Genomic DNA, 17,556 nt, shown 5'->3' with positions numbered 1-17,556 from the left:
TATCTGTTACAATTTCCAGCTAAATCAGTTAAAATTTAAACTTAGTTTCGTGTAGGAATCTCGCAATCGAGAACGCCAAAGCAATGATGTAGAGCGAATAATTTGATTTTTGATATTTTTTTCAATCAGAAATTCCCCACGAAAACAGCATGATTCGAAAAAAAAACGGCAAAAAATCGTCTTTTTCACTAAAACTGCGATAACTTAAAAATTTCAGCGATGACCTATGCATGTTAGGGTACCATTATTTTTATAATTGAAAGACGCAACTTTTGGTATCCTAACATGTATAGGTCATCGCTGAAATTTTTAAATTATCGCAGTTTAAGCGAAAAAAGTCGTTGTTTTGCCGTTTTCGTCATTTTCCCTTTTTTCCCGCGGCGCGTCGAAAAAACAAGTTTTTATTTTCAAAAAATCGTATCTTGGTATATTGAAAACAAAACTTCACCATTTATTGATATATTATGTAAAATTTTCCGAGGAATCTGATAAAATTATTTTCAGACATGAAAAACACTATGTACATTTTGTGATGAAACTTGTAAACAATTTGAAGTTTGACAGAAACCTAGTACTGCGAAACTCATGCCGAACATTTTGCTATAAAAAGCTCATGAAAAGATGATTTCCATAAAAAGTTATATAACAAATACTAGCATAGCATAGCATAGCATAACGGGTCTGCACCACGCTGTAGGGGGTGCCACAATGGTCAATTCAATATTCTTAGACAATTTGATTGCTGCCCGGTACATCCAAAAATATCTAAGAACGTAAATTTCCACACTGTGCTCCAAGGCTACGCCCATACAGTCCCGTGGGGATTTGGGAGGGGATGTTTTTGTTGTTCACTAGTGGCAAAAGTGCAGGGAACCCATGCGACTTTTAAAAGTGAACGGAATATTTTTGGGAGGTTCGGAATGGGGTTAGAGGAATTTCTTCGGGCCGATGAAAATGGTTGAATGTGTAATGTATTAAATGATTTGAATGTTTGTAAGCAAGGGGTTTCCAGCATCGTGTCAGACTGGTCACTAATCCGGAATTACTTGGAATTTGAGCAAGTAATTCTGTAATTCCGGATTCACTGAGTAATTCCAGAGTAATCCTGGTAATTCCTAATAATCCCAGTAATCCTGATAATTCCATGATTATTGTTTGTGAAAACATACTTCAGAAAATAATAAAATAATAAAAAATAACTGTTAAAAAGATAATTTCTATAAACCTTTTATAATTCTATTTATTGCCTATTAATTTTCATGTATGAAACCAAAGTTACAGCTAGTACGGGATCATTCGGATTTTAAGTAAGTAATTCAGTAATTCCAGAATTACTCCGCAATTCTGCAGTAATTCCTGTAATTCTGGAATTACCTAGTAATTCCGTAGTAATTCGAGTAATTCCATAGTTACTCAGTAATTCGTGAATTTCCCATTAATTCAAGTAATTACTAGTAATTCTTTAAAGGTAAATCGGCAGAATGCATTTTGATTTTCCTTGATGCTTTTTATGGTTGTAAGAAGTACAGAGCGGATTCGAAATGTCCGCCAATTTGGATGCTCTCTAATTCAAATGTATTCGGATGAAAAACACTCAAACGTCAAAATCAGTTGTCAAACTGACGTTGATGTTTACCACATTATGCGATGATTTTCAAGTAGGGCCTCCAATTTTCATTTTTTTTATATTTGTTATGTTTTTCAAGCTTTAAATTTATAGAATTAGCTCAATACTATTAATATCAATCTAAACAAGGATAGCAGTTTTTAGATAGCTTAACATTCCAACGCCCAAGGCTCCAAAAAAGTTGGAACGGTAACTTCAACTCGCTGGTTCTCGGGCATAACTCAACCAATCAAGATGATTCTTCTTTCCAGTGATTTGTTAGATGTTTAGATGATTATAGAACTTTGCAGAACTTAGATCGATCAAATCTGTAAATTTTGCGATCAAAAACATCGTTCCAACTTTTTTTTTCGCGTGTGAAAAAAAATCGCCAAAAATTCCGCGGCAGCAGTCGTTTTAAAAAAACGATATTTTTGATCGCAAAAATTACAGATTTGATCGAATTAAGTTCTGCACAATTTTAGGTTCATCTAGACATTCTTACTAATCACTGGAAACAAGAATCGTTACTGTTACTGTTCCTCCTTTTTTGGGAGGCTTGGGCGTCTGTGTAAGTTGGACATGCGTTGGGCGTTCCAGTGTTAAACAAATTTTTGCTGTTCTCTGTTGTGCTTTGAATTTTATATGCACCACATTTCTAATTCAAATTAAATAAGTATCTTATAAATATTTATTTTTTATTTATTTCTATATGACATAAATAAAACAGCTTGAAAATTGGTTTAAGATGTCTTAAAACAAAAATGACAACAAATAAAATGGTACCAATTTATGTAAAATTTTAGAAAAGTTTAAACTTATTAATTGTAATACTAATGTAATTTCCAGGCCAAATTATGATTTCAGTTTAATTCCGGAAATTCCCCGTACAACATATAAAAATCCCGGGAATTCCCGGGATGGACGTACTATTGCCAAGCACGTGGTTTTGTGCATTTGACAGCTGTCATTCGATCCAATTCTCAATATGCTGGAAGCTAGGCAGTAATTCCAAGTTATTTTTATAAATTTGAGCAATTCTGTGTGGTTTCTGGAAATCCCAAGTAATTCTGGGAAATCAAAGTAATTCATGACATATTGCCAGTAATCCTGGTAATTCCATTTAGACTGGTCAGTAATCCTTGATGCTGGAAACCCCTTGTTTGTAAGTGTAAATGTGAGTCTGTAGTGTATTATCTAATAAGCATATAGTTTTGTAATAATGATAAATAATAAATATAATAAATATAGTAAATATAATAAATAAAACTAACTTAATCCACCTATGTGGTTGATGCCTTCCTCACTTTTTACCAACAATGGGTAATATGAGTGGTTTGGACACATATTTCAGCTATTTTTTTGAATCCAGAAAAAAACGTACACACATATAACTTAAGTAATCATAACTCGAGACAGGGTTGCCAGATCTTCAATGTTTTGGACTCTTTGGAAAGGTCTCTCGATTACCTAACCAACGATGGGTCGGATGCTGGATCCGGACATAGTTTACATACATTTAAGTGAGATCCGGCTTCCAAAAAGTACATAAATATCACTTAAGTGGCCATATCTCGAGACAGGGTAGCCAGATCTTAAGTGTTTTGGATTCGTTGGAAAGGTCTTTTGATTACCTAACCAACGATGGGTCGGATGGTGGATCCGGACATAGTTTACATACATTTAAGTGGGATCCGGCTTCAAAAAAGTGCATCAATATCACTTAAGTGGACATATCTCGAGACAGGGTTGCCAGATCTTCAATGTTGTGGACTCGTTGGAAAGGTTTTTTGATAAACTTACCAACGATGGGTCGGATGGTGGATCCGGACATAGTTTACATACATTTAAGTGAGATCCGGCTTCCAAAAAGAGCATCAATATCACTTAAGTGGCCATATCTCGAGACAGGGTAGCCAGATCTTCAGTGTTTTGGATTCGTTGGAAAGGTTTTTTGATTACCTAACCAACGATGGGTCGGATGGTGGATCCGGACATAGTTTACATACTTTTAAGTGGGATCCGGCTTCAAATAAGTGCATCAATATCACTTAAGTGGACATATCTCGAGACAGGGTTGCCAGATCTACAATGTTATGGACTCGTTTGAAAGGTTTTTTGATAACCTAACCAACGATGGGTCGGATGGTGGATCCGGACATAGTTTACATACATTTAAGTGAGATCTAGCTTCCAAAAAGAGCATCAATATCACTTAAGTGGACATATCTCGAGACAGGGTTGCCAGATCTTCAATGTTTTGGACTCGTTGGAAAGGTTTTTCAATTACCTAACCAACAATGGGTCGGATGGTTGATCCGGACATAGTTAACATACATTTAAGTGAGATCCGGCTTCCAAAAAGTACATAAATATTACTTAAGTGGCCATATCTCGAGACAGGGTTGCCAGATCTTCAGTGTTTTGGATTCGTTGGAAAGGTTTTTTGATTACCTAACCAACGATGGGTCGGATGGTGGATCCGGACATAGTTTACATACATTTAAGTGAGATCCGGCTTCCAAAAAGTACATAAATATTACTTAAGTGGTCATATCTCGAGACAGGGTTGCCAGATCTTCAGTGTTTTGGATTCGTTGGAAAGGTTTTTTGATTACCTAACCAACGATGGGTCGGACGGTGGATCCGGACATAGTTTACATACATTTAAGTGGGATCCGGCTTCAAAAAAGTGCATCAATATCACTTAAGTGGACATATCTCGAGACAGGGTTGCCATATCTTCAATGTTTTGGACTCGTTGGAAAGGTTTTTCGATTACCTAACCAACGATTGGCCAGATGATGGATCCGGACATCGGTTACATACATTTAAGTGGGATCCGGCTACAAAAAAGTGCATCAATATCACTTAAGAGGACATATCTCGAGACAGGGTTGCCAGATCTTCAATGTTTTGGACTCATTGGAAAGGTCTCTCGATTACCTAACCAACGATGGGTCGGATGATGGATCCGGACTTCGTTTACATACATTTAAGTGAGATTCGGCTTCAAAAAAGTACATAAATATCACTTAAGTGGTCGTAACTCAAGACAGGGTTGCCAGATCTTCAATGTTTTGGACTCGTTGGAAAGGTCTTTTGATTACCTAACCAACGATGGGTTGGATGATGGATCCGGACATAGTTTTCATGCATATAAGTGAGATCCGGATAAATGTGAAAACACATTTTTATATATAACTTTTAAACTACTTATCGAAACTTCAAACAATTCAATAGCGATGTATGGGACCCTAAACCAAGTCGAATGCAACCGGTTTGATCAAAATCGGTCCAACCAGTGCTGAGAAAACTTGGCAAGAATTTTGAACACATACATACATACACACACACACACATACACACACACATACATTTGTTCAGTTTTCGATTCTGAGTCGATAGGTATACATGAATATAGGTCTACGAGCTGTATTTCAAAAGTTCATTTTTCGAGCAGGATTATAGCCTTACCTCAGTGAGGAAGGCAAAAATCAGCACTTTCGAAAAAATGTATTTTGCAAAAAATTCAGTATTTTCCAAAAATAACATCAATAAATGTTTCACAAATAATAAAAATTTAAATGTTTTTTAAAAATTGTGATATCTTGAGAAAATTTCAGTGATTAAAAAAAATAAACTGAAAATAAATTCAAAATTTTGCTTCTTATGCGAATTTTGAAAATTTTGATAACTTTAGAAAAAATACAATATTTTGTGAAAATTTTAGTATTTTCAAAAAAAAACTTTAGTATAGTGAAAAGCATACAAACCTTCGCTTCGTTTGATACTTTAATTGCAAAATTTTGAAGATTTTGAATTTTCGAAAAATACTGTATTTTGTGACAATTTTGACTGTTTAACAATTAAAACAAATGTCTGGGATCGATCAAAAATATTTTAAATTTTTGTGGAATTCCAATGTACAACACCGCAAAAAGTTTTTTTTCGGCGAAAAAAAATCTCTTCAATCATTTTATATTTTGAAAACTTATGATTGCAAAACAACTGGGCAAGTGTAAAATGCACTTTAAAACACTTTTATCATTCGAATGTTGAGACCATAGCTTGTTATTTCAATTTTTATATTTTTTTGACCCTCCCCCCCCCCCTATTGGTCCCGACCAAAATCGAGGGACATAAGCTTCAAAAAATATTTGCAAAAACTTCAAAATTTTCATGAAAATTAAAGTTTAACTATTGAAAAACCAGTTCAAATGCATTTTCCTGCATTTATAATCATATTTAGCATGTTTGAACTCCTTTGAAAACATTTTAAATTTTCATAAAATTTCAATGTACGAAAAGTCTTTTTTTTTGCGAATATTTTGAAAACTAATGATTGGAAAGCAACTGGACGCACCTTGACTTGTAGTTTAAATTTTTTCCCAGTTTTTGCTTCTTGGGAGTGATAATTATTCTTTAATGGGTTACATACATGTAATTCGGTAAAAATGTTGGAGGTTGGTATGTGCCCACACCTATTTTCAGTTTATTAAATTGAATATTTTCATTTATTTACAAAACAAATTTGAAGACATTTGGTTGCATCATTGCCGATACACAGCTATTTTAAGTTAACAGTTTTAAAAAACGGGTGTCCAAACACCATTTTTTTCGCAGCCTTCAAGCAGAATTAAATCCTGAAATATTGCCCAAACTGCTAAAAAAAATTTGGCCCAATCAAACCCTCCAATGCCAACCCCACAGAATTTATTGTATTCATATATTTTTTTTAACAGGAAACGAACAATCGTTATTACTTTCCTACATTATGCTCAAAACCCACGAAGAAAAACTTTCACCATCGACATGGTTTAACCGCAACGCACGTAACTCCACTTGGTTATCACAAAATTTAATATCTGTTCGGTCAAAACTAACTGTTTGCTCTAATTTTAATCTGCGTGCCAAACAGCACGAGCCCATCATTCAAGTTACTGCCCCCGTCTTGTGAAACCCCTCAATCCATTTGAGAATCCGTTTTTTTGTGTTGAACCTGCAAAAAAGTTCCTTTCTGAAAAAAAACTCACGATTTCACCCTGTGGCCTTATTAAAAATATTGCAAGAGAAAATCATTCACAGGACCTTTAACAAGGAAGGAAGCAAAAAAAAAAGTCGCGAGAAAGCTTTTCTTAATGATCTGACCTTAACCGAAGATGAAAACGCTAGTACACCGGTAGGGTAAAGTATGAGTTGTTGGCTGGTGCTGAAAGGGAGGAAATCCAGACCTGATTTTGCAAGCAATGGAAAAATCAAGCGTAACATTTTGAAAAGTTCCTAACTCGCTGAAGTTTTGGTAAAATATTTAATTGATTCAAAATAACCCCGGATTAAACATGAACAAGTCATCTGTTTAATCCACACCGACTTTCTTTTTTATGCACCGGGGAAAAACAATTTTCCCTCCCAGTCGATAAAGTTTGGTGATTTTTTGCTCTTTATTTTTGCCCCCGATCCACCCCGCCCCCAAAAACGCGTCCCTCAAAACGACAGCGATGGTGGAGCCCTCTTGTTTTGTTTGGAATTAAGTGACGTGCTTTTTTGTTCTTGTTTTTTATCTGTCACGTCGTCCTGCAGCCTTACTTTGGCTGGTTTTGGTGTTGTTGATGTTGATTTTGCTATTTGTTTTTTTTCTTCTTTTTTTTTCGCTCAATTCCTCCCTTAGTTGACTCGTTTTGCTCGATTTTTCTATCACTCGAATTCAAGACTTTGTTGATAAGGTTATTTCTTTGAGCATTGTTTTTTCTCAAATTATATTCTTTAAAAATATCTTTTCTTTGTTATTCTTTTATAACTTATCCTGTCCATAGTCACATGTTAATTTTTCCAAGTTATTAAAATGCTGAAGCTGCCACCTATTTGCCACCATCTTGACGTTCGTTCTACAAGTCACGACTACGAGCATTCCCCCGCTCCAGCCAAGAGTATCCCTCCTGGCTGGCAGGATCGACCCCGGGGCAAATTGTACGCCTGCATCCCGGACCTCTCGTTATGCTAATGATGTAATCTTTTACGGCGGAGCATCTTTGAAATTTTTCGTTTTCAATTTTCGGCATTTTTTGCTTCCTTTCTTTTTTTCCACCGCAATCGGAAGTGTAAGCCGGAGGGGGAACATTTTAGAAGAAGCGGTGGGGAATTTTCACTTCCAGGTTCGAGAAACTGGTCGCGATATTGATTCTACGATTGAGAATGAATTTGTCCGAGGTAAGGACATTATTTGACGACACTGAATTTAGGTTTCTAGACTTTTCATAAATGAAGTTGACAAAAAAACAAAAAAACTGAAAACAAAAAACAAAAAACAAAAAACAAAAAACAAAAAACAAAAAACAAAAAACAAAAAACAAAAAACAAAAAACAAAAAACAAAAAACAAAAAACAAAAAACAAAAAACAAAAAACAAAAAACAAAAAACAAAAAACAAAAAACAAAAAACAAAAAACAAAAAACAAAAAACAAAAAACAAAAAACAAAAAACAAAAAACAAAAAACAAAAAACAAAAAACAAAAAACAAAAAACAAAAAACAAAAAACAAAAAACAATAAAAAAAGAAAGAAGGAACCAGCTATGCTAGAATATTATGTTACTGGGGACCCTTAGTTGCTGAGATATTGCCATGCAAAGATTTAAAATTAAGAAAATTGATGTTTTCTAAGTCGCACATAATTAACCCACCATTTTCTAATGTCGATATTTCAGCATCTAATGGTCCGATATTCACTGTTAAAATATGAAACATTCATGAAGTATTCCGATCTTTTCGAAAACAATATTTTTAATCAATAATAACATTCAATATTACGCCCTTTTGAAATGCTAGTCTTGATTAAAAAAAATGAAAACATTGTTTTCGAAAAGGTCGGAAAATTTCACGAATGGTCGTATCAACAAACTTCAAAAAAGCAAAATATAAAGAATTTTCTCAGCTTTTCAAAAAAAAATTGCGATGGTGGGCAAACATGGGCACTTATATAAAAAAAATGAATAACAGCGACCATTTTCAAAAAAGTTACCTGAAAATTGCTAAAACTTGATAACGGTGCACTTTATCAAAGTTTGACTAAAGTACTTTTTGATTGCAAACTCAATTTTTGCGACCAATTTTTTGATTTTTTGAAAAATTCAGTAAAAACAGATTTTTTGCCTGTTCTGGAAATTTCTGAAAAATTGGCATTTAATGTCCAGAATCAGAAAATAATAAAAAAATAAAAATTATGTTTTTTGTAAAACCAGTTTTTGTGACAAAAAGTGAAATTTAAAAATCAACAAAAAAAAAAATTACTGTGCATCATTTTGTTCAGTGTAGTCCTTATCCATCTACAACTTTGCCGAAGACACCAAATCGATCAAAGGATACAGATTTTTGAATTTAAATAAATCATTTTTGTATGGAAAACTGCCAAATTTTTATGGAAAATAATATGGACAAACTAATGATGCAAATTGGTCATGTTTTCTTCACGAATAAGACCTTTGAAAAATAAAAATAAAACAGTATGTAAACTTTTTTTCTCCGATTTGAAAAAAAAAATTAACTTAAAGTTTAATTAAAGGTTCTTATTTTTTGAAAGAATGAAAAAAATTAAAGCCTTTAACTCTAGCAAATCGGATTTAAAAAAAATTCAAATTAATTTTAGTGGTAAAAAGCCAAAAAAAAATTATGTCTATGCTTAAGTTTTGATCAAAATCTACTACTTGGCCGAATACACCAAATCGATCAGAATGATTTTGATATATTTGCATTTCCATTTTCTATGCCCAGCTCGTAATTGTATAGAGACTTGGATGGAAAAACACAGTGAGCGAAACACTCACCGTAAAATGTCACTTAAATATTCACAAATCTGAATTTAGAGAGATATCGAATGTATTCCGGTGGATTTTTCCATTCGATTTTTGTCTTCCAGGAAATTCTTTTCAGTCGACTAAACAGAGAACGAAATCCATTTCAATTACCCCCTGTCACTGCAATTCAAAGGATCATCCGCAGGATTACTTTGGGCGGCCATCTAGTGCAAGCTGTGAGCTCGGCAGGAGGTCGTCGTTACGATTACGAACGAACAGTCCCGGCAAATCGTCCAATGGGTGACATTTCTTCGAATTCTTTTGTAGGGTTTTTTTCGCTCATTTCTGAAGCTTCGTTTCCATTGAAAATCGGTTGGATTTCAATCCCAATCCTCTTATTAATTTGAGTTGAATTCTGTCGTTTAGTTAACGCTCTGGAAATCTACAGCAATCATGCACAAATTACGTAATTCGATTTAGGAAAGATTGCTAACATTGCTCAAGACTAAGCTGAATACTGCTGATTAAAATTACCCGTCACGTAATTTTCGGACGACCCCTCCCCCCCCCCTTAAAAAGAAATCCACCACCCACTTACCTTCATCCGGGGGCAGGGCCAGAAGAGCACCGGTTTGCCGTACCGGGCGGACAGATGTGTCGACAGGCTGTCACAGAACCCGATGAAGCCGCCGCCGCCGCTGTCAGTGCCAGCCGCCTGCGAGGTATTGAATCCGTCCTCATCGACGTCGCCGGGGGTGGACGCCGCGTACAGGACCGTCGCGATGGCCGGATCGGCTAGCCAGCGCTCGAAGGTCGCCATATCTGTCGGAAATGGTTTTGGGACAGAAATGGGAAAAGAAAACACGATTTAGACGGTTTCTGGGGAAATTGTCAAAAGTGATTGAAAAAGGAATTTCGAGGAGTCTGTCGATAGCATTGTATAAATTTCCTAGAATATATTTTAAGAAATCGGATATCTCTGCACAAACCGGCCAAAAAATTTCGTTCGAAGTAAACCTAGCGGCAAATAATGCTGAAAAAATGTTGTCCAACTGATCAGAAGGAAAATAACAACTAAATTGGATTGCCAAATGTTTTCACAGAAAGAAAAGACATCTTGAAGAAATGTATTGCAATAATCACATAACCATGTTATCTTGCGAGATTCCTACTCGAAACTAGGTGTCCGAAGGTTTGATTGTTGAGACAATTGCAAACCTCTTTTTACACCTAAGCTTTTACATCTAAGCTTCCGGGATTCGAACTGACGACCTTTGGTTCATGAGTCCAACTGCCTACCAGCGACTCCACCGAGACAGGACCCAGGGAGACGACTCCTACACCTGGACTGAGCTAACGACCTAACCTCTAGGATAGACCGGGGCCAACATTTACTTCCCCGTCCGACGGAAGGCGTGATCAGACAAATCTCGTCTCGAAAAATGCCACCGGGACTTTCTTGGATCAAACCCAGGCCGACTGAGTGAGAAGTAACCAAGCTTACCCCTGCACCACGGAACCCCTATCATGCTGATCAATACCGGCGCCGGCCACGACCAGTGGTAAGACACGGGAAAGTGGATAGGAATGTTAGCCCGATACTGTATGAATTTGATTGTTCATAAATCATTTAAAACAAATAAATCATTTTTAAAATTAAAAAGGTAGTAGAAATATACTGGAATTAAAGGTATTTTATTTTATTTTATTTTTGTTTAAGATCTTTTTAGCTATAAATTTAAAAATACTTATTTGGGAAAGCCGTTTTATTTTTGCAGCCCTTTCAAATCTATTTGTCCGATTCCGGGTTATCAAAAATGTCAATTCCGGTTCTACGGCCTGGGACTTAAGTTTAATAAACCATAAACCCGTTTTTTAAGCGTTTTCAAGTATACAGTGGACTCTCTCGTTGTCGATATTGAAGGAAACATCGAGAGCGGGAGTTATCAAATTATAGAATGAAAAATTAAAGCAATCTATTTGCAGGGACTGAAAAAAATATTGACAGCCCGAGAAGATCGCAGCCAGAGAGTCCACTGTATTTCTTAAAAAAAATTGGGTCTTATAAATTTGCAAAATACGATTCAAACTATTCCAGCGCAAAAGTTAAAGTTAAAGGAAAAATTAGATTTCAATTCAAATTATTTTATTAGTAAATAATCAATGCAAAATTTGGTATTTTTTAAAACCTAATAGAGTTTTGAAGTTCCTTTGAACTATGATTTGTGATATAGTCTACTAAACGATACCAAACAATGTTTTCCAAAGTCATTTTAAAACGTGTACAAAAAACTATGATTAAGAATAGTTTGTTTGAACTTTTTCCAAATAACTTTCTCCCGATCTGACCACCCGTATTTTCAACCAACCCAAAAGTTGCATCTTTTAATTTGCACACGCAGAAAAATAAGGCATATTTGAATCAACAAAACGATTTGTTGATTAGAAAATCAAGATTTTTGTTGAATCAACGCTAAACGTCAAAGCAGCTTTTTCAAAACAACAAAAGATTTTTGTGGAATTGAGAAAATCAAAGTTTGTTTAAACGCAATTTTTGTTGTTGATTTTCAAAATTCAAAAATTCAAAATTTTGTTGATTCAAACCTCGTACAGGCTGATTCTACAATACATTTTTCTGCGTGCAACAACTCTTTTGAAGACTTTGGGCTTTGGGCCCACAAAAAAATCGACCTCAGGGATACAAAAATAAGTAAATAAGTAAAGAATTTTCCGGGTAAAAAACAAAGATATTTAAAGCTTAACATTGAGCAGTTCTCTAGGATTTCGGTCATTCGATTTTTTTTGTGTTTTTTAATCTGACTGAAACTTTTTTGGTGCCTTCGGTATGCCCAAAGAAGCCGTTTTGCATCATTAGTTTGTCCATATAATTTTCCATACAAATTTGGCAGCTGTCCATACAAAAATGATGTATGAAAATTCAAAAATCTGTATCTTTTGAAGGAATTTTTTGATTGATTTGGTGTCTTCGGCAAAGTTGTAGGTATGGATACGAACTACACTGTGAAAAAATAATACACGGTAAAAAAAATTTGGTGATTTTTTTATTTAACTTTTTATCACTAAAACTTGATTTGCAAAAAAACACTATTTTTATTTATTTTTTTTATATGTTTTAGAGGACATAAAATGCCAACTATTCAGAAATTTCCAGGTTGTGCAAAAAATCTTTGACCGAGTTATGAATTTTTTAATCAATACTGATTTTTTCAAAAAATCGAAATTATGATCGCAAAAATTTTTCAACTTCATTTTTTGATGTAAAATTGAATTTGCAATCAAAAAGTACTTCAGTAAAATTTTGATAAAGTGCACCGTTTTCAAGTTAAATCAATATTTAGGTGACTTTTTTGAAAATAGTCGCAGTTTTTCATTTTTTTTAAATTAGTGCACATATTTGCACACTTTTGGAATTTTTTTTTGAAAAGCTGAGAAAATTCTCTATATTTTGCTTCTTCGGACTTTGTTGATACGACCCTTAGTTGCTGTGATATTGCAATGCAAAGGTTTAAAAACAGGAAAATTGATATTTTCTAAGTCTCACCCAAACAGCCCACCATTTTTCAATGTCGATATCTCAGCAACTAATGGCCCGACTTTCAATGTTAAAATATGAAACATTTGTGAAATTTTCCGATCTTTTCGAAAACAATATTTTCAAAATTTTCAAATCAAGACTTACATTTCAAAAAGGCCAAACATTCAATTTTACGCCCTTTTTCAAAAGTGGGCAAACATGTGCACTAATTTAAAAAAATGAAAAACTGCGAATATTTTGAAAAAAGTTACATAAAAATGGCTATAACTTGAAAACGGTGCACTTTATCAAAATTTCACAAAAGTACTTTTTGATTGCAAATTCAATTTTACATCAAAAAATGAAGTTGAAAATTTTTTGCGACCAACATTTCGATTTTTTGAAAAAATCAGTATTGATTAAAAAATTCATAACTCGGTCAAAGATTTTTTGCACAAACTGGAAATTTCTGAAAAGTTGGCATTTTATGTCCTCTAAAACATATCAAAAACTAAAAAAAAATAAAAATAGTGTTTTTTTACAAATCAAGTTTTAGTGATAAAAATTAAATAAAAAAATCACCAAATTTTTTTTACCGTGTATTATTTTTTTCCAGTGTAGTCCGTATCCATACCTACAACTTTGCCGAAGACAACAAATCGATCAAAAAATTTCTTCAAAACATACAGATTTTTGAATTTTCATACATCATTTTTGTATGGACAGCTGCCAAATTTGTATGGAAAATTATATGGACAAACTAATGATGCAAAATGGCTTCTTTGGGCATACCGAAAGCACCATAAAAGTTTCAGCCGGATTAAAAAATACAAAAATTAAAATTGAAGAAAAAATACTGATTTCGTAGAGAATTGCTCCATTGTAAAACCATGCTGGAAAATTTTGAGCATCGTCGGATAAAAACAGCTTAAGAGCGAGTCCACGAACAGGGCACACCTCTTTGTATGAGACGTCGTTTTTACCTCACCAATCTGCCTGAAATTTTCAGGGGTTGTTTGTACATATAAAACTAGCATCTGGCAAACATATGAGCACTCTAGGTCAACGGGAAGTGGGGCAAATCGGGACACAAAGTTTAAGGTGCAAAAATGTCAAAAATCTTAAAATGGTGCTAACTTAGACAAAATTCAATTTAATTTTAAAATTCAAAATGCACCTGAGCAATTCTCTGAGATTTCGGTCATTTGATTTTTTTTTTATTTTTTAATCCGGCTGAAACTTTTTCGGTGCCTTCGGTATGCCCAAAGAAGCCATCATTAGTTTGTCCATATAATTTTCCATACAAATTTGGCAGCTGTCCATACAAAAATGATATGTGAAAATTCAAAAATCTGTATCTTTTGAAGGATTGTTTTGATCGATTTGGTGTCTTGGGCAAAGTTGTAGGTATGGATATGGACCACACTGAAAAAAATGATACACGGTAAAAAAATTTTTGGTGATTTTTTATTTCAATTTTTGTCACTAAAACTTGATTTGCAAAAAAACACGATTTTTATTTATTTTTTTTTTGATATGTTTTAGAGTACATAAAATGACAACTTTTCAGAAATTTCCAGGTTGTGCAAAAAATCTTTGAGCAAGTTATGAACTTTTGAATCAATACTGATTTTTTCATAAAATCGAAATATTGGTCGCAAAAATTTTTCATCTTCATTTTTCGATGTAAAATTGAATGTGCAATCAAAAAGTACTTTAGTGAAATTTTAATAAAGTGCACCGTTTTCAAGTTATAGCCATTTTCATGAAACTTTTTTTTCAAAATAGTCGCAGTTATTGATTCAAAAAAAAATGCCCATCTTTGCCCACCTTTTAAAAAAATATTTTTGAAAAGTTTAGAAAATTCTCTATATTTTGCTTTTTTGGACTTTTTTTCCCTTAGTTCCTGAGATATTGCCAAGCAAAGGTTTAAAAACAAGAAAATTGATGTTTTTTAAGTCTCACCCAAACAACCCACCATTTTCTAATGTCGATATCTCAGCAACTAATAGTTCGATTTACAATGTTAAAATATAAAACAGTCTTAAAATTTTCCGATCTTTTTGAAAAAAATATTTTCAAAATTTTTAAATCAAGGCTAACATTACAAAAAGACCAAACATTCAATATTACGCCCAAGTTACAGCCTTTTTAAGATTTTTGACGTTTTTGCACCTTACAACTTTGTGTCAAGATTTGCCCCACTTTCCGTTGACCTATAGTGCTAATATTTTGGTCGGATGCTAGTTTTATAAGTACAAACAACCCCTGAAAATTTCAGGCAGATTGGTGAGCTCGATGCGAGATGGGTATGTTTTGCTCGTGGACTCGCTCTTAAGTTATTGGCAAAACTCTGAAATGTTGTGTTTTGATCTAATTTTCATTGAACTTCACTATGATGTTTGGACGATATAAAAAGCATTTATTGATATTGTAAGTGTTGATTTATATAGTTTTTGCCATAAACTTCATTATTCTATAGATAAATTAGTCCAAAAACATCAAAACATGTATTTTTAATTGAATTTTATGCAAAAGCGTGGTCGGGGCAAAATGCACCGCTGTGATGCTCCTTTGTTAAAAACAGCGGTGTCATCTAGTGGTGACTAGTGAAAACTGCTTTTACACGGTGCATTTTGCCCCAATGGTGTGGTGCATACTGCCCCGCATGATTGTTTGAAATGAATCAAAAATGTTCTAAGAAATTTGCTATTTTGAAACAATTTTGAGGGTTTTCAAGACTTTTTTCACATGGATGACGAAGAATGATAGTTGTTTTAGAACATCTCACAAATTTCTTCTACAGAAATGCTCTTATGGTTGAGGAATCACAGTTTTCCCTAAGAACGAAATCATTGAAAATCGTGTCTTAGTACAAATCCCACCCCAACGTCACAACACATCGAAAAATAGACCTTGAATTCATTAATAAAAAATCACCTCTTTTAGCATAGTTTCACAAAACTCAAAGAGAGGTTGGGTTAACTGCCTAAGGTTGACCCAAAAACTTTTCAAATGGGGATTCCAATTAAAGGGAACGTCATGATTAAATTTATTTAAAAAAAATTAAAATAAAAACATTGACATCGCGCTCCATTGCATTACCAGCTCAATGACTGGAAAACGGATTAAACTCAATTAGTAAATACTTTCGCGCTGTCAAAGGTCAGGTCAGATGCCCTCCCCTCCCCCATAATTGACCCGGGTCGGTCGGTTCACATCAAAGCCATCCATTTGGTGCTGGCTGTTCTCAATTTAATAATAATTTGCCTTCGCGAGTCATCGAGCTGGAATAAGAAGCTACCGTCACGTAATAATTACAAATAAATTTAATTACAGCACGCTCGCTCCCCAAATGGAACTCACCTTTCCACCGTCGGAAGCGCACCTTCCGCCGGAACTTGCTCGTGGAGAACAACTGCTCGAAGCTGAGCAGCTCCCGGTGAAGCAGCTCCAGGTTGGCCGTTTGTACCACGACCAGAACGTAGCTGGACGACGGTTCTTCTTCCCTTTCTTCCAGGTCCAGCGTTGAGTTTGTCAACTCCACGACCTCCTCCTCCAGGAAGAGCTGGGTTCCGTTGAACACTTCCGCAGACGACGTTTCGTCCTGTGACCGGCTGTAGCCGGTGTTGTTGTCGTCACCGTTGAAGCTTCCCAGCGACGGCAACAAAGTACGAGCTTGAACGGGCCGTAAAATTTGGCGGATGCTTGTCGCGAGCAAAACTGCGAAAATCAGCAGTTTTTGGCTGGTGGCGCCACGACTCGGGTGCCTCATGGGGAAAACTGGCGGCTTGGCCCCTTTTTCACTACAACTTTGCTTGGCTCACGAACGATCTCACACAAAATAAACTCTTCACAATGCACACCCTCCCCCTACACGAACCTTCCCCTACGAAAAAAAAACAAAGCACGAAACCGATATGATATGACTGGGTGGCGTTTACGTCGAATGGCGCTGGACAGCTGTGGATCGTCGCTTCCGGCGAAACTTGCGTCCCAAATGCCACCGGAACGACCTGACACCGGCGGGTGTCGCTGGGAGCATTTTCACACCACCTTCACTCTTTTTTTTCCCTCACCCCCACTAAGGGTTTTGATTATGCACGTTCACGATTTGGTGGAGGGGGGCAGCACGCTGCTTTTGCACGTTAAGCACAACTGATAACAGAAGGACAATCTCGATGCACGTCACTTTTCGAGCAGCTTTCACGATGTTTGGGTTTGTTTTTGATGTTCTTCATGGCGCGAAATGCTGGAAGGAAAAAACATGAAATTGTAAAGGTTAGACAGATAATTTTAATTTTAATATTTGATTCTATTGATTGATATTGGATTGATAAACAAATTTCAAAGCGGCAGGACTAAAATTTTATTGCATAGTAATAGGGGGAGAGGGGGTAATATGCACCCCCTAAGGGAATACTGTGATTTCTCAACCATTACAGCATTATTGTAGAAGGATTTTGTTCGATGTTCTAAAACAACTATTATTCTTCGTCATCCATATGAAAAAAGTCTTGAAAACCTCAAAATTGTTCGAAAATATCAAATTTCTAAAAACATTTTTGATTTATTTCAAACAACCATGCGGGGCAGAATGCACCACAACATGGGGCAAAATGC

At 35.1% G+C, this 17,556-nt stretch overlaps 1 protein-coding gene across 2 annotated transcripts in view; it reads right to left on the bottom strand.

Moving 5' to 3' along the window:
• The window catches only part of LOC120413780 (uncharacterized), a 176,856-nt gene extending 159,703 nt beyond the window's left edge, over positions 1 to 17,153 (bottom strand). Inside the window, exons 1-2 of one of the 2 annotated variants that reach the window (XM_039574724.2) lie at positions 16,300 to 17,153; positions 9,997 to 10,220 (exon numbers count right to left, since the gene is read on the bottom strand). In XM_039574724.2, coding sequence (XP_039430658.1) covers positions 9,997 to 10,220; positions 16,300 to 16,708 — 633 coding nt within the window. In that variant the 5' untranslated portion in view covers positions 16,709 to 17,153. The remainder of the gene's footprint in view (positions 1 to 9,996; positions 10,221 to 16,299) is intronic. The other variant, XM_039574725.2, reaches the window with a different exon arrangement.
• Between the last annotated feature and the right edge of the window lie 403 nt (positions 17,154 to 17,556).

The sequence above is a fragment of the Culex pipiens genome, chromosome 3, assembly GCF_016801865.2.
Source record: "Culex pipiens pallens isolate TS chromosome 3, TS_CPP_V2, whole genome shotgun sequence".
Classification (NCBI taxonomy): domain Eukaryota; kingdom Metazoa; phylum Arthropoda; class Insecta; order Diptera; family Culicidae; genus Culex; species Culex pipiens.
Note: the sequence above shows the minus strand (reverse complement) of the source record. Positions and strands in the feature narration are given on the sequence as shown.